Source organism: Thalassophryne amazonica, chromosome 14 (genome assembly GCF_902500255.1).
Source record: "Thalassophryne amazonica chromosome 14, fThaAma1.1, whole genome shotgun sequence".
Taxonomy (NCBI): Eukaryota; Metazoa; Chordata; class Actinopteri; order Batrachoidiformes; family Batrachoididae; genus Thalassophryne; species Thalassophryne amazonica.
In genome coordinates this window covers 32,116,046-32,140,110 of record NC_047116.1, presented here as the reverse complement: position 1 = coordinate 32,140,110, position 24,065 = coordinate 32,116,046, and the positions used below count along the sequence as shown (strand labels likewise).

Below are 24,065 nucleotides of genomic sequence, written 5' to 3'. Positions count from 1 at the left end.
GTTTTTTTTTAATTTGCACCTTAAAATAATGAGATTATAATGAGCCGCGCTGTGCCGCTCACAATCACACCCACACACAGAGATGTGAACCCACACCACTGACTTCATGAATGAAACTCGGTCAATAAAGGATAATTGTGTAAAAATATAATATATATAAATGTATTGTAATGGTTTTAGGAGCAGCGCTGCGTTGAACAGAGCAGCTGCAGCAGAACACCTCAGTTCAGCAGCTTGAACAGCGCAGATCCGTGTAACTTTCAACGCTAATATTTGGGAATGTGTGTGTGTCTGAGTAAGTTTAATACTTTCCTGACATAATTTAATGTAATTTAATTTTACTGGCTCGATATCCAGGTCAAAATGGCATTTTTTAACACGTATTTTGCGAGCATTTTTCTGAGTGTGTTCAGTCGCGAATCTCCAGTGAAAATGCATTAACAATATATATTATATACAGATAATATCATAAAATGCATTAAAATTGTAATCCTGCGAACTAATCCCCATTTTTACTAAATATACCTGTAATCTGAATACGTCTTTTTATCTGTAACTGTAGCGGAATACAGTTACCTTTTTTTTGTATCCTAATTACGTAATGCCGTTACATGTATTCCGTTACTCCCCAAGCCTGGCACTAACACACTGCATGTTGCATTCCTCCACTACAGACCGGAGCAACACCCCATGTACACAATAACAGAGATGAGTGGAAAATATGTTTTACTATGATACTGTCACTCAACACTGTTTATGACATAACTTTGGTCCTGCTGGTTGTGCAATCTACCATTTTTTTTTATTATTTTACAAAATTATGCGCAAGTTGCAAGTTTACAATGCCTCCAATAGCATATGTAATCAGAAACTGCATTATCATGGAAATGACCAAAAATGACAATTCATGCACCGCTCAGATCTCAGCAACTGAGGCAACAGCGCAGGCGTCAGGATGAAATCAGTCAGCAACCCCAAATTTGTGTTTGATCCATTCAAAAAGTTTTCAGTGATGATAACTAGAAACCGTTCACATCTATAAGACAGCCCCTTGTAATACTTCAGTAAGAAAACAACTACAACCCCAATCCAATGAAGTTGGGATGTTGTGTAAAATTTAAATAAAAACAGAATACAATGATTTGCAAATCCTCTTCAACCTATATTCAATTGAATACACCACAAAGACAAGATATTTAATGTTCAAACTGATAAACTTCATTGTTTTTGTGCAAATATTTGTTCATTTTGAAATGGATGCCTGCAACACGTTTCAAAAAAGCTGGGACAGTAGTATGTTTACCACTGTGTTACATCACCTTTCCTTCTAACAACACTCAATAAGCATTTGAGAACTGAGGACACTAATTGTTGAAGCTTTGTAGGTGGAATTCTTTCCCATTCTTGCTTGATGTATGACTTCTGTTATTCAACAGTCCGGGGTCTCCGTTATTGTATTTTTTGCTTAATAATGCACCACACATTTTCAATGGGCGACAGGTCTGGACTGCAGGCAGGCCAGTCTAGTACCTGCACTCTTTTACTACGAAGCCACACTGTTGTAACACATGTAGAATGTGGCTTGGCATTGTCTTGCTGAAATAAGCAGGGACATCCCTGAAAAAGACGTTGCTTAGATGGCATTGATGGTGCCATCACAGAAGTGTAAGTTGCCCATGCCATGGGCACTAACACACCCCCATACATCACAGATGCTGGCTTTTGAACTTTGTGCTGGTAACAATCAGGATGGTCTTTTTCCTCTTTTGTCTGGAGGACACAATGTCCATGATTTCCAAAAACAATATGAAATGTGGACTCATCAGACCACAGAACACTTTTCCACTGGGTAGCGTTTCTGGATGTTGTTGATGTATGGCTTTCGCTTTGCATGGTAGAGTTTTAACTTGCAATTGTAGATGTAGCGACGAACTGTGTTAACTGACAATGGTTTTCTGAAGCGTTCCTGAGCCCACGCGGTAAGATCCTTTACACAATGATGTCGGTTTTTAATCCAGTGCCACCTGAGGGATCGAATGTCACGGGCATTCAATGTTGGTTTTCGGCCTTGCCGCTTATGTGTAGATTGTATTATGGACTGTAGATGATGTTTTTTCACACAGTTGTTCACAAAGTGATGATCCTCGCCCCGTCTTTGCTTGTGAATGGCTGAGCCTTTTGGGGATGCTCCTTTTATACCCTCAGCTGTTTCCAATTAACCTGTTCAGCTGTGGAATGTTCCAAACAGGTGTTCTTTGAGCATTCATCAGCTTTCCCAGTCTTTTGTTGCCCCGTCCCAGCTTTTTTGGAATGTGTTGCAGGCATCCATTTCAAAATGAGCAAATATTTGCAAAAAAAAAAAAAAGTTTAAAGATCGAACATTAATGATCTCGTCTTTGTTGTGCATTCAAATGAATATAGGTTGAAGAGGATTTGCAAATCATTGTATTCTGTTTTTATTTACATTTTACACCACATCCCAACTTCATTGGAATTGGGGTTGTATACCGTGTACTGATATTTACATGTATATGATGCAAACTTCATGGATGTAAAGGATGAATAGATTTCAACTTGTGGTGACATAATGTAAATGGGAAGTGGCTTTTGGACATTGGGAATATTTTGACAACATCAGCTTAGGGTGAGAGGTGATTTGTAATACAGCTGGATGTGCAACATCGACACAGTGCGCCTGGAAATAAAATTATTGCACGATTACGGCAACACAGATAATCTAAAACTCTGCATACAACAGTATGGATCTGCAAATATCTTTAAAGAGTCTTTTGTGGTGAAAACATTTGACAGATCTACTGAGACCATGTAGTGATGAAGCTCTCAGGATGTTTCAGTCATGATTTGAGAGTTCTCAGTGGGTTTTTTTGTGTCGTATTTAAACTCTTGTCAGCCATCAACCTTTCAAATAAATATGTCTTCTGAAATTTGAGAATTGAGGGACTTTTCAAGCACAGAGCACCTCAGCTATGTTCTAGAGGGCAGGGGAATATCCCAACCCCATGGTGTGTAATTTGTGGTGAGCTGACCCACACTGATATTTTCAGTGTAACAAAGAATGTTAACTGTGTCTGAAAAAGCAACAAGCAGGCCAACGCTACATCAGCACGGCTGTGAATCCGGCCGACCAGATTGAGTTGGACTACCTTGTTCACGAGGACAACGACTTTCCCCAATCGCCCCTCCTCTCTCATGCAGTCCAGATGTTTTTTGGCAACATACACCGCGACTCTGGTTTTACCACTTCCTGTGGGGAGGCATATGATGATGTTTTTCCCCTCCAAGGCGGGTCCAGCCACTTCCATCTGATAGTCTCGCAGAACAATGTCAGCTGTTTCCGGGCCTCCTGCTGTTGCTCCTGAGCCACTTTTTTCTGGAAAGCACAGCACACATTCGGACAAACTCAAACCGCTGAACACATCAGCAAGCCGTAATTACAGACAATATTTCCCAACATTTCTCTATGAGCAGGCAGTGGGCTGAGGACAGGCATTCTTTATGGTATTTGAGTCCACAGCGCTGCAGATGACATTTTGAAGCTGGTGATAATTTTACAGAATAAATGTTTGTCATCTTAAAACCTCTGAATAGTCCTGAATATTAACTAATGAATGGATAAAATATTCATGTCAAGTCAAGTCTGGGAGCATGTGCTGGTGCCGGGCTTCATTGCATCCGCAACACCATGGAACCACCTTGGGTCCTGAATGCCAACATTCCAGGCAGACAACTGGTCCATAGCTACATCTCTAAAATAACCATCTATCTACTGCAGCCTGTTGAAATGTGGGCATTTCCTTGCTCTTCTCCAGCCACTGGGGTCCTCAACACTCAGGGACCTGCACCCTGGATCATGTGCAGAGAAACATGCCACATGGTCAAAGTGTCAAAGCTGACGCTCCGTCACAATGCATGAATTCCCTCACAATGAACACCTTCCAGGCCACGCTGAGAAGACTAATGTACAAGTTTATATGTAGACTGCAGGGGTCCCAGAATGATCTTATTATGCAGCTGACCATTCCAAGGTGTAGTTCTGTCACATACCAATTCCATATGTGGAAACACTGGTATTTGTGCCTTTATAGAATGTGTATGCATTTTTAATGGCATTTTTTACTGCTCTTTTACTGATAGTATGTCTATTTGGATGTCTGCAATAAAGTTTGATTGAATGCAAGTGGTACTCCGTATCTTCATCTTTCCAAGTAACTGTTGTTTTGATACAAAGTCATTCCAGCTGATCTTCCAAAGAGAGTTAGTACTAAAGACATCTAGTAAGTCACTGGTTGTCATTAAAGTCTCACAATCATACAGCAAGACAGGAAGCACCAGAACCCTGAAAACGTGGACCTTCGTTCTCCTGCAAAGACAGACATCACCAAACACTTGTGTCCAGTCCTTAAGTCCGTTAATATTCTAGCATAAATATGAAACACCATTTCTTGATCTCTACAACCCCGTGCAGCGTTAGTTCTCGTAGTGGTGTCGTCTTCTGTCCCTTGTGTGCATCTTTCCATGAACAAACCAAGTCTATGTTTTGATGTGATTTAGACCAAAACTGGTTGATTATTTAAGAAGCTCCCAAAGATAAAGTAATTTGTTTTGGGGGACTGTAAACTGAGCAGTCAATTATGAAAACTAGAGGACAGTCACAGTACAAAACTTCAAACTAAGGTCCAGCTGTAATCTGCTTATTTGTACTTAGAGTTTAGATGCAGGTGAGAGCGCTGTTTCCTGAAAGTACAAATAACACTGAAATCAAATGGTAGAAAACAAAAAAATATGAATTCAAAATTTAATAAACATTTTTTTGACCCAAGACTCACCTGCCACCATACTTAATTTATATCCATCCAAGTCTTTTTTGAGATATTGTGCTCATAATCAAACACAGATTAACTCTTTAGTGGATGTAGTAAGTGTAAGGAGCTGTACATTTCAATTTCACACATCTCCAATTGAACCTTAAGTCCTTAAGTGCAAATTATTGACTCAGTTTATTCATATTTGCACTTTATTTAAAACACTTTAGAGATGACAACTAAAGCATTCAATAACAGACAAAATAATTGGCACTCTGTTGCCCTGTTTGTGTAATGCAAGGCTAAATCACCACGCAAAGTACCTAACAGCCCAACTCTGAATCAGTTTTCTCTCCATTCCAAGTTCTACCTGATATGAGTTCCATCCCCAAAGATGTAGCGTTTTCTGTGGAGACAGACAATTTTGGTGCCCAAACTTTGCATGTCAGGAAAAAAACAAAAAAACATGGACTCACATGATTGATTCAAGTTAGTACTGATTGAGTAGTTGCTTGTGTAGCCTACTGAACATTTAGCTGTTCCCACACTGAGAAGGAAACAACATTCAACAATTTAGAATTTCAGACACATAAACAAAGTGGCTCCTTTTTTAGTTTTATCCAGGTCACTGCAACACAATTTTGTTTCATAAAATTTAAAACAGTGCTCAATAGAAGGTAGAGCGCTCACACTGGGTTCTCTGCCCAATAAGTTAGTCTTATGACCTTATCCAAAATAATGAGGGAATTGTAACCTCAAGTTCAGTGAACAAAGACAAGATGCATCTTGTCTTGAGAATACTGCTTCTAATGTATGACACTGCAGAATCCATATGCGTTTCACAAACATTATTGCAAAAAAAGTGTTCAGTTTTGTGACACAGTTATATTTTCCCTCATATTACTTTACAGTCCACCAAAGCAAACAGCATGTGGTTGTAATTTGGAACACTGGTTACGCTCTGGCCTCTTTAACCCCTTCATAGTTTATATTTTAGCAGACACATGGAACATATTCTTTGGTGTCAAGCTGGTGGGATGTAGCAATGCAGCAGCACATGTTCCAACCACACTACTTTTGCTTGTGTGTTATTTTAAGGCATCTACTGAGCCAAAACTTTACATGATTCTGCTGATAGTCAGGCTGCAAGATGCATCATTTCTGTGTTGATATCACAATACAGTTGCCTCTGAAAGGCCAGTACATTAGATTTTGCTATACAATGAAGACATTTGGGTTTGGAATCAAAAGAAGAATAAGAGATATGAAAATGTGAGCTCCACCTAAAAAATGTCAAAAACATGGGATGTACATGGCAACTTTTATATCCAACCACCCAGGTTTATATTGAGCAAAAACACAGGAAAACATGATGACAGGTGTTTCTTTGACTCGGGTGTAATTTTAGGTTAATTTGTTTGTTGTTCATTTGTCTGAATATCTCCTCTTGGTTTCAGCTGTGAAAACTGCAGATGTTGTTAAGAACACTGGGCTGAGCCAATGCAACAATTTGGAATGTCCTAAAAACAGAATCAAATAATGTTAATTAGTGAGAGACTAAAAATATAGGGTGTGATTTTACTGAAGGTTTGTGTGTTAAAATATTTGCAAACATATTTTGCGGTGTACAGCACACCGCAAAAATGTGCATGCTGATTTACTAACAGTGTGCACTGAGGATTGTCTCTTTTTTTAACCTTTATTGAACCAGGTTAGTCCCGTTGAGACTGAGATCTCTTTTGCGTGGGAGTCCTGGACAATTATAAAGTTTCTAATGCACCTAACCTGCTTGTCTTTAAATGTGGGAGGAAACCGGAGCACCCGGGGGGAACTCACACAAACATGGGAAGAACATGCAAACTCCACACAGAAAGGTCCATGACTTTCAATTGTGCAAATAGCCTGCATTGTCCACTTAGCATGTTTGCCTTCATGAATATGCAATTTTAGGTTTGTCCACCAGAGACCATGCAAATGCAATATGATCAGTCAAGGGTAAATGGAAATTCAGCAGGTAGCGCCTGTATTTTGAGCATTTGACATCTTGGCGTTAACCTGTTGCACTTGACAGACTGCTGTTCAAAGAGAGGCCTCTTCATACACAGAATCTAAAAAACAAACTAGCATCAAACTAATCACTCTAAAAATCACTCATTGTAAACATCAGGCATATTTAAAGAGTTAATGCTTTATTTTGTGTTTAGACGGTGGTGGCCAAGTGGTTAAATGCACTTGTTTCCATAGTGGACGGTTCCCGGTTCAAGGCCCCCACTGCCCATTCTCCATATAATGTAGAGTTGCATCAATAAGAGCAGGTGATGTCAAGCTTGTGCCAAATCAACATGCAGAGCTACCAAAGGGGCGCACTTTTTAATGGTTATTTTGTGCTTGCTTCTTTAAGAATAAATGTTTTCATGTGATCACTACTATCATTAATGTGTTTGTTATGACATATTGGAGCACAGGATGCATGCCTGAACACTCATACACCAGCTAGTAAAACAAACAAAAAAAGTCTACTATTTCAGACATTTAACTATTCTTCCATTCGTGGCATTTAAGCAAACTGGTGAATAATTACGCTGTGTTCTGCTGGTGGAATGCAGAACTGCGTGCACAGGTGCCTGCATGTGTTCCACCAAATTCCAATTCCTTCAGCCTGTGAGATGCCTAGGAAGAGGTTATGAAGTCAAGAGGTGGGTGGAAAAAGGTGTTTTGCAATACTGATATCTTTGTTGGACAGTGAAGGTCCATGTCTTCAGGGTCCTGGTGCTTCCTGTCTTACTGTATGGTTGTGAGACTAACTAGTGATGTAAGGCAACAATATGATACCTTTGGTACTAGGCCTCTTCAGAGGATCATTGGGTATTGCTGCAATGACTGAGTCAAACGAGTAGATATTTAGGGAGTGTTGGACAGTATGTCTCAAGGCCATGTTCTCAGTCTATTTGATAATTCATATCTCCTCTGGGATGCCACGGTGCATACTGTTCTTTTGCTTACCACGCTACACAGACAAAACACAATTTTACTTTTACACATATCGTTTATATACAACACGAGCAGTCACCACATATAAATGTCAAATGCAACCTTTTTCAACCAATCACATAAATTTACTGATCCACATTGAGGGCAACGGCCCACCCATCTGGGTGCAGAGCTGAGGGGAGGCGGAAGAGGCAGGCAGCTTGATGTGTGTGTGATCAGCCTGCAAGCTGTTGTAGCAACTCTCTGTTTAGTGAAGGCATCTTTCAATACAACATTGGGGTGGGGTCCGGGGTGGGTGGACTGGGGGGAGCCTCATGTGCTTCCTGGCCCGGGGAATTGGGTCCCACCTCTTGTCTGGGGCCTGTCCTCATTTGGCTCGGTGGTCCCTGCCTGCGCTTTGGGTTCGACTGCAATGGCTCCTTGGCCCCCTGTCCCCGCTGCCGCTCGCTCCTCCCTTTGGGGGCCGTGGCCCGGGTGGTGTGGTTCTGGGGCCTCTCCTTTTGTGGGCCTATGCTGGTGCCCTGTGTGCATCCCTTAGGTATGGGGTTGCTTCCTGCGCCTCTGTGGGGGGTGCATTCCGGCGCCGCCGAGCCATTCCCCTGGTGGTTCTTCAGACTGCCCTGGTGGCTGCCCTTCCTGGCCCCATGTCCTTCCGCTGCCCTTGTTCTCCTGGGGCTCTGCGCCCTGGACTCATTTCCGTTGTTGCGTGCGCCTGGCCGTATGGCTTCTGACGTGCTCGAATGGTCCATGTCATATGATAAGGTTCTGTACTTTTGCCTTGGCCCAACACACCAGCCATAGTAGTAATCGGATATTTATCTGTGATCTGGGTGTGTGGATGGTTATGCGTTTGTGGTCGTCACCACAATTCGGTTTTGAGTGTTCTAAAGGGGATCAAGACTCTGGTGTCCTAGATTAGGGTATGGATGCTCACTAATTAGACAACAGACTGCTGCTGTCACTGCTTGTTCATGTGTAGTTGTTTGTCCTGGTAAGTTGTATGGTTGGGGCCCCGTCTCTTCGGTGTCTCACTTTACAGTTATTGCCTTCACCACTTGTCTTTTGTTGTTGTCTGTCTTTGTGTTGCTTTGGTGGTCGGCCCTTCCTGATAGAAGTTGTCGGTTGGCTTTTGAGTAGGATGGTGTAGGCTGATCGGGAAGGGCGGATTAGGGTTACACACGCACACTACATACCTTCTGTCTTGCAAGAATAAATTGCATATATGTGCATAAATGGTTCTGCCAGTGTGGCATTTACCATTACCATATATGGAGTGGTTATACGCCCAACCGTTGGTTCAATAAAGTAAATACGCGGGCATATACACCCAACCACAACCGACCAATGAGCGTGCTTGTAAGTTAACTTCCGTTTTCAACGCGGGGGAAAAAAGGGCAGATATTTTCTCGCTGGCTGCGGGAGGGTTCGCAGCCCATGGAGGGGCTGTGATCTAAAGCAGTTTTGTTTGGCTTATCGCACCCAGGGAACTGTGTGAAACTAACACCATCTTACAGGCAACAAGCAGCATTGTGTTCATAAAAACAGTTTCGTCGTCAACAGGTTTCAGTTCAAAATACTTATGAAGTTTGTCTTTCATCCATTTTTGCAGTAATTAAAGACAGCGCCGTTAAATGTGTCAAACAAACATACGCCGCTTTTCACACTGCAATAGAGCCTTAAAAAAGTAGTGTAAAAAACGTAGTTTTGATGCACAAAACGTGTCAAATACCGATCACGGTGAGCGAAAAAGGTAAGACATTATATTTATCTGCCCAACGGTTGGGCGTGTAATGTTCAATGTATGACTTATCTGCCCAACAGTTGGGCAAATAGCCTTTGCTTCACCTGGCTGCACCAGATGGATGATTATTTTTAAGGGGTGATGTTGGACATTTTGTCTGCCTTGGTGGATGCCAACTAGGACCCAGTACAGTTTTGTGATGTGGAGCATGGAACAACATGTGGCACCAGCATGTGCTCTAACTCCTGACCTGACCTGCAATGAGATTTGCTTTTCCAAACTCCAAACTTGCACAAAGAACACTGTAGGTTAATACTACAGATTACAATCACATACCTGCTTGAACATAAATGTATCTCTATCATTAGCAAGGATGCGCTTGTCCTACCTGATTGTAAGGACTCCAAATCAAATGATGCTTGACTGGATTCCATGCTTTCTTCATTGTATATGTCTGAAAAGAAAAAGATATCAAATACAAGCATAAAAATACAAGACAAGCAAGCTCTCCTGAGATGTACAAGCCTGCAAATAAAACTCTCCAACTTCAGTTATTCAACAGGCACAGATTTAGCTGCAGGTAAATCTTGTTGCTAACTGGTCTCACTGGCCTTTTAGTTTATCATTAAGGACACATTGTAATACCTGTGCTTTCATCCAGAGTCCAATCGGTCAAGTTGCTCACCAAGCTCTCCGGATTATCAGAATTTTCATCGCCAGCTGACTGCTCATTTGTGGCAACTTCAGTTGCTGGATGTTCATTTCGGTTGAAGACACTTTATCATCTGAAACTGCAGAAATAAGCAGACCACCTTTTGGAACCTACTGCAGAAATCCAGCTGTATCTTATGTACATGGTTCATGCACGGGTGGACCAGTGATCAATTTTTCACACATAGTGACGGATGCAACAGGTGTTAATCAAACTATCATAGCAGTTGTAATGAATTATATTCCAGTTGCTATGTCTGCAAATTTGCATCCTCACATGAAAACCTCTCATTTCTAAGCAGGGGCTAAAGTGGCTGTAACGGTCCGGAATAGTATTCCGGCACATTTGATAGAACTACCATGAAATTCCAAGCACATAAAACCCAAAATAAAAACTACTACTGCAGCAGAAACCGCTCTGCTTAGATGTCTTAACGGCAAAAGATTCAAACAACTTTACTGATCCCTAAAAGGGCAATTCATATCACACCCAATTATCTCAGAATTGAGGCAATATGTGTGTGTGTGGGGGGGGGCGCAGCAGTCTCCTGCGCAGCCGCGAACTTGGGGGAAGTCCCAACTCGACAACGACAAGGAGTAGTAAATGATTCGCAAACACCTGTTTGCAAACAAACCATCGTTTATTTCACACTTCAAATTTACCAACATGAGTTTATGTCAATGAGTTATTCCATTAGCACATTATGTGTTATTCCATTTGTAGGTTAATGTAATGCAACTATAACTTGTAGTCCCGTCTTGCGGTGGGAGCTTTTACGAATCTTTTCAATGATTATCAATGCATCGTTGTGCATTGATTTTTTTTTTTTTTTAGGATTTCTTTTCTCAATGTGTGACTACTTCTTAATTTTCAAAGCAAAGTATATGTATATATTTCACAGCTCAGCCATATTAACACCTGTGCAGCTCTCATTCACTGATTCTAAAACCTGGGGGGGGCTGTTGCCTTCATCCCACCTGCTAAAACCGCCTGTGTAAATGTGGCTTCATGTTTGGGTTATTACCACTCCAGTAAACAAAAGCTCAGACTCACATCTGCAGCTTCTTTCACATGTGCACTCCACCACTATGCCCAGCACATATTAAAATGAAACTAGTGGTGGAGATTTGTTTTTCTGTGATCAGCTTTGATACTCAGCAAATAACATATCTGGATTCTTTCTTACTCAACAAAAATATAAACGCAACACTTTTGGTTTTGCTCCCATTTTGTATGAGATGAACTCAAAGATCTAAAACTTTTTCCACATACACAATATCACCATTTCCCTCAAATACTGTGCACAAACCAGGCTAAATCTGTGATAGTGAGCACTTCTCCTTTGTTGAGATAATCCATCCCACCTCACAGGTGTGCCATATCAAGATGCTGATTAGACACCATGATTAGTGCACAGGTGTGCCTTAGACTGCCCACAATAAAAGGCCACTCTGAAAGGTGCAGTTTTATCACACAGCACAATGCCACAGATGTCGCAAGATTTGAGGGAGCGTGCAATTGGCATGCTGACAGCAGGAATGTCAACCAGAACTGTTGCTTGTGTATTGAATGTTCATTTCTCTACCATAAGCCATCTCCAAAGGCGTTTCAGAGAATTTGGCAGTACATCCAACCAGCCTCACAACCGCAGACCACGTGTAACCACACCAGCCCAGGACCTCCACATCCAGCATGTTCACCTCCAAGATCGTCTGAGACCAGCCACTCGGACAGCTGCTGGAACAATCGGTTTGCATAACCAAAGAATTTCTGCACAAACTGTCAGAAACTGTCTCAGGGAAGCTCATCTGCATGCTCGTCGTCCTCATCGGGGTCTCGACCTGACTCCAGTTCGTCGTCGTAACCAATTTGAGTGGGCAAATGCTCACATTCGCTGCTGTTTGGCACTTTGGAGAGGTGTTCTCTTCACGGATGATGCGAAGGAGATGTGTTGCACTGCATGAGGCAAATGGTGGTCACACCAGATACTGACTGGTATCCCCCCCAATAAACAAAACTGCACCTTTCGAGTGGCCTTTTATTGTGGGCAGTCTAAGGCACACCTGTGCACTAATCATGGTGTCTAATCAGCATCTTGATATGGCCACCTGTGAGGTGGGATGGTATCTCAGCAAAGGAGAAGTGCTCACTATCACAGATTTAGACTGGTTTGTGCACAGTATTTGAGGGAAATGGTGATATTGTGTATGTGGAAAAAGTTTAGATCGTTGAGTTAATCTCATACAAAATGGGAGCAAAACTAAAGTGTTGCGTTTATATTTTTGTTGAGTAGCTCTTTCTGAAATAACAGAATGTGTCAGCTGCACCTTCATTGTGCTGACGGAGGATGAAGATAAAAGCAAAAATCCCACTTTAACACCTGCTTCTCAGTATGTCGTCTTAAAAGCAACACGCAAAACACTTGGTGCACTTCTTTCTTAAAGGTCCTGGCAAGTGCTACTTTAATTGATTTTATGTTTTTGCCCACAACATGCCCATAACTAATGAGGTGATGATAATGAGTTTGCGTTTAAAGTATGCAGCGCGCAAATAGCACTGGGTAGGCAGACAAGGTCCAAATAGATGAGCATTATGTGTTTCAGACCATGCGGCATATACTATCAAGATAGGGCCCTTTGACATGTGGTCTTCGCCTTTAGAGGGGGACACTTCTCCTAATTGAAATCTAATTCCTTGGATAATATGTGGAGGTTGATCAAGTTTGAGAGGCCCCTCTTAACACTTATTTTGCATATGAAGAGTTCAGATGCAAAACCCAGTATCTCCAAAACCATAAATTTTTAGTTGAGGCCAACATGTACTTGGCTGTCAAGGGGACCATCAGTGTGCAAAATATGAAAGAATTTGAACAAAACTGTTTTCATTTTATTGATTAAAGTTTGCGCATTTCTACATATGGTTTCCTTTAAATCTCCATTTTCAACTGCATTTTCTCCATTTAAAAAAAAAGTACTTACTGGGTTTTGCATCGGAACTCTTCATATTATTATTAACACATTTATCATCTATCCATGGGCTTCTCACTCTGATACAAATTCCAGGGACAGAGGATATCATACATTTAAAACTGAATTGAGTCACCTTGAGTGTCTTGGTCCTTGCCCTCCTCCAGTCAGCTCCAAGTAGAGGAGCTTGTCCTCTGTTTTTTGCAGAACAATAAGAATGTTGAAAACCATCCTGGGCGACATCTAACAATTCTTCTCAACAGTTCACGAGCACCACTCCTCTTTCCTCTGTTTGTAGTTTCAGTTAGAAATCGATAAATGAATGAATAAATAAATAAATCAACACTAAAATAAATAAATTCTGCAATAAACATGAATGGCAGATCTTGTCCAAGGTGCAATAAATAACTTCTATTACCTAATATGTAATTCCAAAACAGTTAATGCAGTATTTGTTATTAAAAACCTTGAATGAAGCTGAATGTTTATAATACAAGTACACCTTGACTGTTTTTATTTCAACTCCTTTATGGTGGAGTACAGAAACAAATTACAAAATTTTTTTACTGTCCAATTACTTATACATGTGATGGCATCCTCTCTCTATAGCAGGGGTGCCCAAAGTCTTTCTTTTTGAAGGCCAGGAGCGCCATGGGCCAAAAATAAATTTCTGCAACCCTGAGCGTTTACACTTTTTTTTTTAAATCGTAAACATTTCTAAAATGATGTCCTTTAAACTCACAGCGACAAGTAATGTGTGCGTCATGAATCAAAAGAAATAGAAATCTAAAAGCCAAAATGACACTGAATAAATGAGTGCATCCTTTAGTATAACAGAAATAAACCACCACTTTTACATCCAATTTTCTTCAGACAAGTGAGCAGATGGACACATGAACATTTCCAAGGCACTGATTATGTGTATATATATAAAAGAAATACACACATTATGGCACTCTATGGTAAATCTGTGTGGAGCAGACAGTTCTTAAAAACTAAGGGACAGTGTAAGAGAAGACGAGTGAGGAAAGCCACCAGACACCCAGACAACACTGAAGAAGTTATAGGCTTCTGTGCCTGCGATTGGAGAAATTGTGCATAGTGCAAGTTTTTGCGTCCCTCCACAAGTGGGTAGGTCAGAATTTAGTCATGTGACAGTTAAATAAAAAACATGGAGAACAATTGACTATTGATTGTTAGGTTGTGCAATCACTTGACTTTAGTTTGTGAGGTATTTATCTCACCTTTAGGAAGTTAATATATTGTTATTACCAAGAGCCCAAAAGAAGTCGTGAAAATTTTTGAAGGTGTCTAAAAGTTGAATAAAACGTAGCCGCCACGCCCCCCCACTTCCCAACTTGTACTAGACCACACATAGCGGAACACTAAGTGGTCCCAAGACACATTTATACCATACAGAAGCGCTGCTCGGTAGAACAGCAACCTTATCTATGACCAAACATTGATGACAAACGTGTCCTTTTAATGTCTTCTATTGATGCCAACTAGGGGGTTGTAAAAAACAAACAACAAACACCCCATTGCTTTGGCACACCCACAGCATGTTGCTAGGACATACGCAGAGATCAGAGGACAGCCAACTGTGATGCAGCATTATCAGTGGTAAAAAAGAAAGAAAGCTGGCCAAAGGAAAAAGAAGTCACAAGTGCTGTTAGATATGACCAGATTGCACGATATCTCATTTAGTGTCGTTTTGGTGTCAAAATGACCAGTTGGCCAATTTTTTTTCTTGTGGGACTATTCTTTTTTGTATTATTTTCCTTTTCCTTTGTTCACGATAAATGTAATTCATTCATTCATTCAAAGTCATGAATGTCCTTTTTCTTGTTTCCCTTTTTTAAATATTATTATATTACTGATAAAAATGGAGAGTGGAATACAATTAGTTAAACCTAACAGCGAACGTTAGCTTATCTAACCGGCTGCAGCACTGTTTGTCATAGCTAACATAGAGTTGGTTTGGGAAGCTAACGTTAATACCTACTTTTGTTTGCATTTGTTGTTATATGTTTTTGTTGTTAATACTGTTATTGTAGGGTGAAGTGACACTATTGTACTTTATATGCCAGTTGCCATTTTTGTTTAGCTTTGTTGGCTAGCAAGACACAGTTGGCTTATTAATGGCTAAATTAACGGTAGCTCATCTAGCTTATAGTAGCTTACTTTCGTGATTTACACTTTTATTTTACATGGTGTAGATTTTTAATGGTTTCTTCAGTTTATGTTTTTTTTTAAATAGATATCAACAGATCGTATCTAAATTTTGGGTTTTCCATTAGAAAGCATGTAGAGTATAGATTTTGTCTTCCTATAGTAAGCTAGCAGGGTGAACTTTAGTTAGATACCTAAACACATTACATCTTAGCTTCTGTTTCTATAATAACATAACCATATTTATAGCTTAGCCTACTAGCTATAATTTAGTTTTACATCAAGTCTACAGACTAGGTAGATGCATACTACAGTCTTCTCCTATATGAATATTTAGGTTTTAGTAGCTTACTCCTATACATTATGTAGTAACTATATTTCTTGTATGTGTTTTTACTACCCTATATATACATGGGGCCTGTACTACGAAGCGGGGTTACTGGCTTATCAGGGAAACTTCGGGAGTAAGTTGATGACGTGTGGAGTAACTTCCCGGTTAACCTGTTACTACGAAAGGTGGATAGGTTTCGATTGAGGCATGCTGTCACGGCAACTTACGCTGTGCGCCAAACCTGCTCCGAGCAGGTTACGTTCCAGGATTAGCATGTTTGTAGATGTAACAGTTCCTTTAATGTGAGTCAGCCGTGGTTCATTCACTGTAAATCCATTAATACATATTATGTCTGTAATGTTATCTACTGTGCTGCTGTATGTTTACAGGAATTCCCTGGTAACCACAGCTGCCAGCGTTTCCTGTAAAAACAAGTCATTTTTTACAAGTGTAGCAATTGCCCGACGATCGAGCAGATAATGTGCCTTGCGCTTAGATATTTTGCCAGTGAACTAATATCAAATAGGTCTAATGCATGCCCATTAATTAGGCGAAAGTGGGGCTTATCAAGCTATGAATATAAACCTACCGTTCTGAAGGATGTTTTTATATTTCATCTTCACCTGCTGCCAGGTGCGTTTGGCACTGCTATTGCATCTGAAATATTGACAGGATTAGGAAATAGCAATCATACAGTCAAGGTAGCCTATTTAGGAAACATTAATTAACCTAACATTTATTAGTAGGCCTATGCCACTTCTGAATCGTGTTGCATCTGGGTGTAATTAATGAAAGGTCGTAATTTTTTTTTACACATATTAGACATTCCACAGGTTAATCATCTGTAACAGATTTGGAGAACAATTACACATTTACCCGATCAGCAATACGTTGCCAACAAGCCTGTCTTGCTTTATTGGCAGAAGATGTGTTCGATTCCCCCCTTAACATTCATTTAAATTCCTTGTAGCTCCGCATAATAATCGTGCATTCTTCTCCAGTAAAGTAAGGTGACCGTGTCATCATTGAAAAAATGGTGACGTGTGCTACAACCTGCCCCTTTTATGTGAACGCGCACAAACTCCACTTAGGTTAACACAGGTTCAACAAATCAACATCTTATTCAGCGTCGTAGTACCGATTAACACCACTTGAGGGAACCAGGTTGTGTCAACCCCGGTTTAAGAGGTTGACCCTGGATTACATCTGAGTAAGTTAACCCCACTTCGTAGTACAGGCCCATGCTGTCCATATTCTTAAGCCACTTCGGTGGGTAGTGAGAGTTCCCATGGGTAAAAAAGCTTTTAAACCTACCATACCTGATTCTCAAGACCAGTACCTTAGTGGCGGTACACTTCTTTTTTTTAGATATACTTTAGTATACACTAGTAGAGTTCTACCTTAGAATTGCTATGTATAATAGAAGATATAATTTACGGAGTTTTCATAAGTTCCAGGTGCATTAATAGAGAAGTTGCCGTGACATCACTATAGCTGAGCATTCTTTGTAGTGCTGTAACTTTCACACACACACAAAAAAAGCCTCTTAATTGTTATCATCCCCCTATTGTTTGACAAAAGTATCAAGTATTTCCTCTCTGTGTCACGTTATTGAAATTCTCATATCTTGACAACCGTAACGCCAACACCAAGAAGCCCAGCTGCATGTGTAGAGGGCTTGACCGTCACAACTGCCTTTTTAAATAGACAAGCTCAACATCTGCTGTCAAAATCAGTTGTGCAAAGCAGTGTGGGTAAAATCTGGAATAAACAGAGATGTCGGCGCACTTACTCGTATGGAAAAACAGCTGTTCTTCTTCCCCACTTTCTACACCCTACGTGCACATGAAAAAGTAATGAAATTTGGAAGACTAATGAGGTAAGTGTGTCATAATGTGAGGCATTTCCTGACTCACAGCTTGTGTACAGTGCAAAGGATTTATGATTGTCCTTCACAAGCAGACTCAAGCTGTTAGTGATAACTGGCGCTGGCTTCAGTTGTAATTTTTTAAATCTGCTTTCAAATTTCACAACACTGGACAAAATTTAGTTCTACTGAAATTCCAGCATTAAATGTAGATTTATTTTTTGTAACATTTTGCAATATCACAGGTCCTATTAATGAAGAGAACATGTTTATGTGGGGGGAATTCCATGCCAATATTGCCTTTTCCTTCTAGTGCCATGAACTACAGGAGGAAGCGTGTAAGTGCATGCATGAGGTTTTAAGATGACCTCTGACCTGACTAGCTTGATGTGGCTTCAAACCAGTGGTTTTTAGATGGATAAGTGTTTATTTCTTGCTAACTTTTACAAAACATATGAGAAATATATTAGCTTTATGGCAGCACAGTGGATTAGTGGTTAGCACTGTTGCCTCACAGCAAGAAGACCGTGGGTTCGATTCCCACCTGTGGCCTTTCTGTGTGGAGTCTGCATGTTCTCCCCGTGTTTGCGTGGGTTCCCTCTCGTGTCCTGACACCCCATGACTACTGGGATAGGCTCCAGCCCCTGTGACCCTTAACTGGAGTAAGCAGGTATAGAAAATGGGTGGATATTAGATTTCAACAGAAATAAGGTGTCATCTTAATCTTGTTTCTTTAATCTGATTGGCAGTCGCCATGTCCTTCCCAGCATCTTCACGCAGATAGGAGGAACCTCCCACGTAAACTATGACATCGCTACCAAATGTAGGTCATGGTGACTGATCGCTTGAATTTCTACCCATCAGGGGTTGAAATTCTAAATTGTTTCCAGACAGCATGAATTTTGATCACATTGGAAATATAATATTATGAATCTCTTATGTAAATGCTACGTAATAAAAGCACAGTGATGTCAAAGAAAATTATTTTTATGACTTAAATTTTAAAAAACCCAAAGGCCGTACACTTTTAAAAACCTGGCCATTCCTCACAAAATAAATAAACAAACAAACAAATCAGTGTGTGGTGCTATAATTTGTTATCTCTGATGATATCCAGAAGACCTCATATTTATTAGTACCATGCACACTAAAATAAAAAAAAAAAAAAAAAAAAAAAAATGAAAGCATGAAGCAGGGATGAAAATGGGTCTGGCAAAACTCATAAATCCACTCACCAGATGAAAAATTATCCTTAACTGACCACTAAAACCTTTGCATTCATTGAAGACTGTATGGGACTGAAATATAGATTTAAAACAAACAAACAAAAAGAAAAAAAAAAAATCTACAAACAGCTGTCCACTGTAAATTCTCTAATTGTCTGTTTATCCCCCCCAAAAAAAAAAACTAGTTGCTGCAATTAGATAAGACCTGAACATGAGTTTTTTTTTAGAATATGTTTCATGGCTGAGAGAGGCCACAGTATATCCAAATTAATACAAAATGAGCAAATGCACAAACCATACCTGTGTCAAATCAACAAAGTTCATTACATAAAAAGGGGTGTTGTCATTGATAGTGTACCTTAAAGTATGCAAATCACAAATTGTTGTTGGTACAATGGATGTATTATTGCTGCTGATTGGGTAACAACTCTGACACACCCACCAAATAAAACAAAAAACACATCTCAAAGCTGCAGGAAACCATGTCAAGCAAAGATGTCTTCAACTTGAAAACCGTAGCAGAACGTTGCACAAACGTTTGAGACTGAACGCAGCCTCGATTTGGACTAAAATCAGGGAAGTCTAAAACGAGTTGTTTCAGGTTTAAAAATTTGCCTCTGGTGGCACTTTGAGGATGGCTAACATGAAAATACAGCTATATATATATATATATATATATATATATATATATATATATATATATATATATGTAAAATGTAGATAAAGTGTGAGCGCTTTACTGCTGTGTACTTACAAAGTCATAATCATCTTGGGTGAGCAGTTTTTGAGAAAAACACTCCAAACACACTACGTCGGTGCTCATGTTCAGTAAAGTAGGTGACATTAGTTGAATAAATTGGACGTAGGAATCGTTTTCTGCCTCCACATCAGGATTCGGGGGATCTTGAACATAATCGGCAGCGAACTCACAACCTCCGTGTATTAATGCGTCAACAAAAGCCCTGAACCAGCCGTCGACGTGAGGCTTCTGAACCACTTTAGTGATGAGCAGGTCCGCTGCTTTCAGGTTTCCATCTGTTTTAGCCCTTTGTCTGATCTGCTCCTTTATATCTTCGTTGATAAAATTGATGTAATCCAGAACCTGTTCGACTAGAATCAGTTTTTTCAGTCTGGGCCGGAAGTCTTCAATGAGTTGTTCCCTTCTCTCGTCCTCTGAAGCCATTTTTGATCGCACAATCTGCACCGAAACTCCAGCGGTGTAAAAACTCCCAAACAATGAGTCTGCATTTTCATTTTCGGCGAAATTGAACTCTTGCTTTCAGTTTCGTTTCTCCGGAACTGCAAACGAACGAACCGGCCGCTAGGTGTCAGTAGAGGAACGTACAAAAACAACGTCACGTCATCGTCACAGTTTGATTACAGTTTTTGTCAATTATTAAAACACTAAATCCTGCTGTCTGAACCAAATTCTCAGTTGCCTGAACCCACTGATTGAGTCAGTCACTCATTTGGCAAAACCATAAGCACTTTTCATCTGTTTAGACACAACTTGACATCACATTTTAATTGTGATGCACCAGTGTTGCATAATGGTGGCAAAAATCAAACACAGTTACAGTTTTTCAGAATCGCTAAAACACATTTTTTGAAACTATTTACCGTTTTCTCAAAACTGTGAACACAAAACTCTATTCAAACTATATACCTGAAACCCAAGATTGTCCAGGAAGAAACCATTCAGTGAGGCCTTTACTTGTTGAATGGTTTGTTCCAGCTTTCACCTCATGAAATATTCGTTCCATTGAAAGAATGTAAAAATATTCATTATTTGTTTTATATAATGGCTAAAATAGAGCCTTGTCATTTGATATTTTATTAATTTATAAACAACAGAAAAGGGACTTACATTTTGGTGCACGTGTTGTGCGCGTGCATATGTGCAGAGGGCAATGGTACCAAACGTATGGAACCAATTTTACACTCTAAATGGAACAAAACTGCACTCTAAATGCAATGCAACAGAAATGGGACAAATTAATCCATGTCATGTGACATGCAAAGCACCAATCAAATGACAAGGATCCACTCAGCTGTTATATAAAACTGAACATTCACCACAAACCACTTTTAACTACTCAAAACCAACGAATGGTCTCAGAATCATTCTCCAAGCAGTCAAAATTAAAATCTTGCTGAGCAGTGATTACACAATACATCAAACAATGGAAGGCACAATGTTCAGAGCAAATAGCTCCTGGGGGATTTTTTATTAACTGTAATACAGAACTGTAAATGAAATAGGGGAAATCTGCAATCAAAAAATAAAATATTACAATAAAAATATCTTCATGGATGTCGCCACAAGCCAACTCCTTGGCCCGCAGATCAACCCTGATATAGGGTTGCCTGTCATAAACCTTCCACCTCCAGCTTGAGAAAAACTCCTTGATAGGGTTTTTAGGAAAGTGGAGTATGGTGGGAGTTACAAATTGATGTGTTGGTCACTGATGTCAAACCATTCCCTTATTTGAGCAGCGCGATGGAAGCTGACATTGTCCCAAATAATGACATAAGTATGTTGGTTATTCAGTTCATTCTGCCTCTCTATCAAAACATCCTGAAAACCTGCAAGAAAAGTTAGAAGGTGCTGAGTGTTATATGGCCCCAGTGTGACATGTTGATGTCAGAACTCGAGGATTCATGGCAGGGAAAGTGGGTTTTGAGTTTGCACAAAATGCAAACTTGAGAACAAGGTGTTATAAGTGGAAAAAAATAGTCTTTATTGTCACAAACAGGGGGTACGGTACACGGGCAGGCAGGCAGTGAAGCAGAGGTACAGATAAGTGCTGGGCAAAAAAACGTGTTCAAGAGACAGGCTGGGTTCAAAGGCACGGAGAGGTACTTACTTGGACATACTCATATTGGAGCTCTTTCACTCTCTCAGAGTTGCACTCAAAGGGTACCCTATACACCTGCTTCATGCGCACCCTGTTACGCTTGAGGACATGGTCAATGGTGGAAAGGCTGATGGTGTTTATTCCTTCAAAACTGACATTGTCTTCAATCACCCGGTGTTGGATTTCTTGGAGTCTAATTGTGTTATTTTGTAAGACCATATCAACTATCAGGGCCTCCTGCAGCTGAGAGAACATAGGGGTCCGTCCACCTGGCGGTCTTGCGATTCTACACAAGTGAATATACAGTCAAAGAAAAGCCAACAGGACAGTGACACAGTAAGCTTTGTCCCAGTGAATTCTTACATGTAAACATCTGCTGTAACTGTGGACTTTGTAGTGTGTAGCAGTCTACTGTATACAATATGGACATTTACACTGTATCTGTTCTCTTGTCTGAATCTCCGGATTATTGAAGCCACTGAGAAATTGACATCCCATAAACTAGAACATGGTCAATGATTGTTGCCCAGATTTCATCATTGACAATAACTCTTCGTCTTGCTTTTCCACCTCTTCCACCTCCCCCACCTCTTACACGCACTCCTCCCCTGCGCCTCTGGTTTCTCCCCATTGTTGAAATGAAACTCCAACCAGCCTGTTTCAACTCTGAACTGGCTTATATTGGTTGTCACATTATTAGATACATGTGTTATCAGTTTTGAGTTGATGCGTCTACCTGGTGTCAATTGTGTTTATCTTCCGTCTGGTTTGGTTGACAATATAAATAAGAAGTACATCAAAATGCACAATGTGTTTAGAGTTTTGCAAAAAGAGTGAATGAGTTTGCAAATGCACCTACCAAGGTGAAAGCAGTCTATAGTTTTGCCAAAAGTGAGATTACTCAATAAATGTGTTCAGGCATTTAAGAATTTGATTCAGGGAATAGGGTTTAGTGTTTTAGCAGCTGTGAAAAACTGTAAAGCACTGGTGTCACTGGTTGAACACAACTCAAAACTGATCACAATTGTGTCCAATGATGTGAGGGAACATATATAAGCCAGTTCAGAGAGCACCAGTTTGTAAGGCGCGACAGTGGATAGAAATCTGAGAGGAGTTCATCTGAGAGGTAGTCAAGGTGGTCATCGAAGACAAAGAACAGTCATATCTGAAGAAAACAGTGCGACTGTGATTGACTGTGTTGTTGTCCACGCTATGAACATGAGGGAGGCCGGACAAACGGTCCAACCAAAGGTTCTGCTACGAGCCTATAAAATTGTTCATGGACTGGCACCTCCCTACCTAGCTGACCTAATTAAACCCTATGTACCGGCCTGAGCTTTGCGTTCTCAGGGTGCAGGACTACTTTGTGTCCCTAGGGTGAATAAAAAGTCTACGGGTCACAGAGCTTTCTCTTATCGTGCCCCTGTTCTGTGGAATTATCTCCCTGCGTCAATAAAACAGTCAGATTCTGTGAAGACTTTCAAGTCCAGACTTAAGACGCACTTATTTTCCCTTTTGTATGGCTAGCATACTGGTATAATAAGTTACTATGTTTTTTTTACCCTTTTAAATGCATTTTATTTGGAAACGGAGCATGCCGCAGCCTCAACTTATCTAAATTCTGGGTCTTTTAGCGAAGCTTAGGGCTAGTGGCCGGCGATCACTTTAGTATTTCTTCTGTTTTTCTTCTTGCTTAATGCTGACAAATTACACTGTATGTGTTGTCTTTCTGATGCTTGATTCTGCTTTTTTTTCCTTTTCTCGCTGTTTGAGGTGCAGCTCCATCAGAGATGGGTGTGGTACCTGTTCCGGAAACTGTCCTGTGCGCCGGCAACATTTCCTGTATGCTCATATTGTGAATTGTTCTCTAATTTATGTCTGTAGCATGGCCCAAGTAGAGGGTCACTCCATTGAGTCTGGTCTGCTTGAGGTTTCTTCCTCAGAGGGAGTTTTTTCTTTACCACTGTTGCTCTAGGGGTTAGTAAGGTTAGATCTTACTTGTGTGAAGCGCCTTGAGGCAACCTTGTTGTGATTTGGTGCTAAATGAAAATAAATTGAAAATTGAAACTAAACATCAGTAGATTCACTGTGTCCACCATAATGTGAAGATTTAGAGACGAAAACAGATAATTACATACACCTATGTAGCCTAAAGCACATGTAACAGTTTGAAGTATTCACACAATGTACAAAAACACAGATATGTTGTAAATTCTTCTGCCTACACTGACATAACGTGACATGGTAACACAGAGTGCCACCATTTCGAGGTATAACAACAGTGTGCAGAGCATCAGAGGTGGAGAAATGGATGTGATAAAAAAAAAAGAAGAAGGAGGTCCACGGAAGATGTTAATGTTCATAACGTCGGCTTGTAA

General features: G+C 40.3%; 1 protein-coding gene across 1 annotated transcript in view; it reads right to left on the bottom strand.

Annotated features, from left to right (window-relative positions):
- LOC117524672 (interferon-induced helicase C domain-containing protein 1-like) overlaps positions 1–10,332 on the bottom strand; it is a 35,036-nt gene extending 24,704 nt beyond the window's left edge. Inside the window, exons 1-3 of the mRNA XM_034186486.1 lie at positions 10,201–10,332; positions 9,944–10,009; positions 3,165–3,391 (exon numbers count right to left, since the gene is read on the bottom strand). Coding sequence (XP_034042377.1) covers positions 3,165–3,391; positions 9,944–9,989 — 273 coding nt within the window. The 5' untranslated portion in view covers positions 9,990–10,009; positions 10,201–10,332. The remainder of the gene's footprint in view (positions 1–3,164; positions 3,392–9,943; positions 10,010–10,200) is intronic.
- Between the last annotated feature and the right edge of the window lie 13,733 nt (positions 10,333–24,065).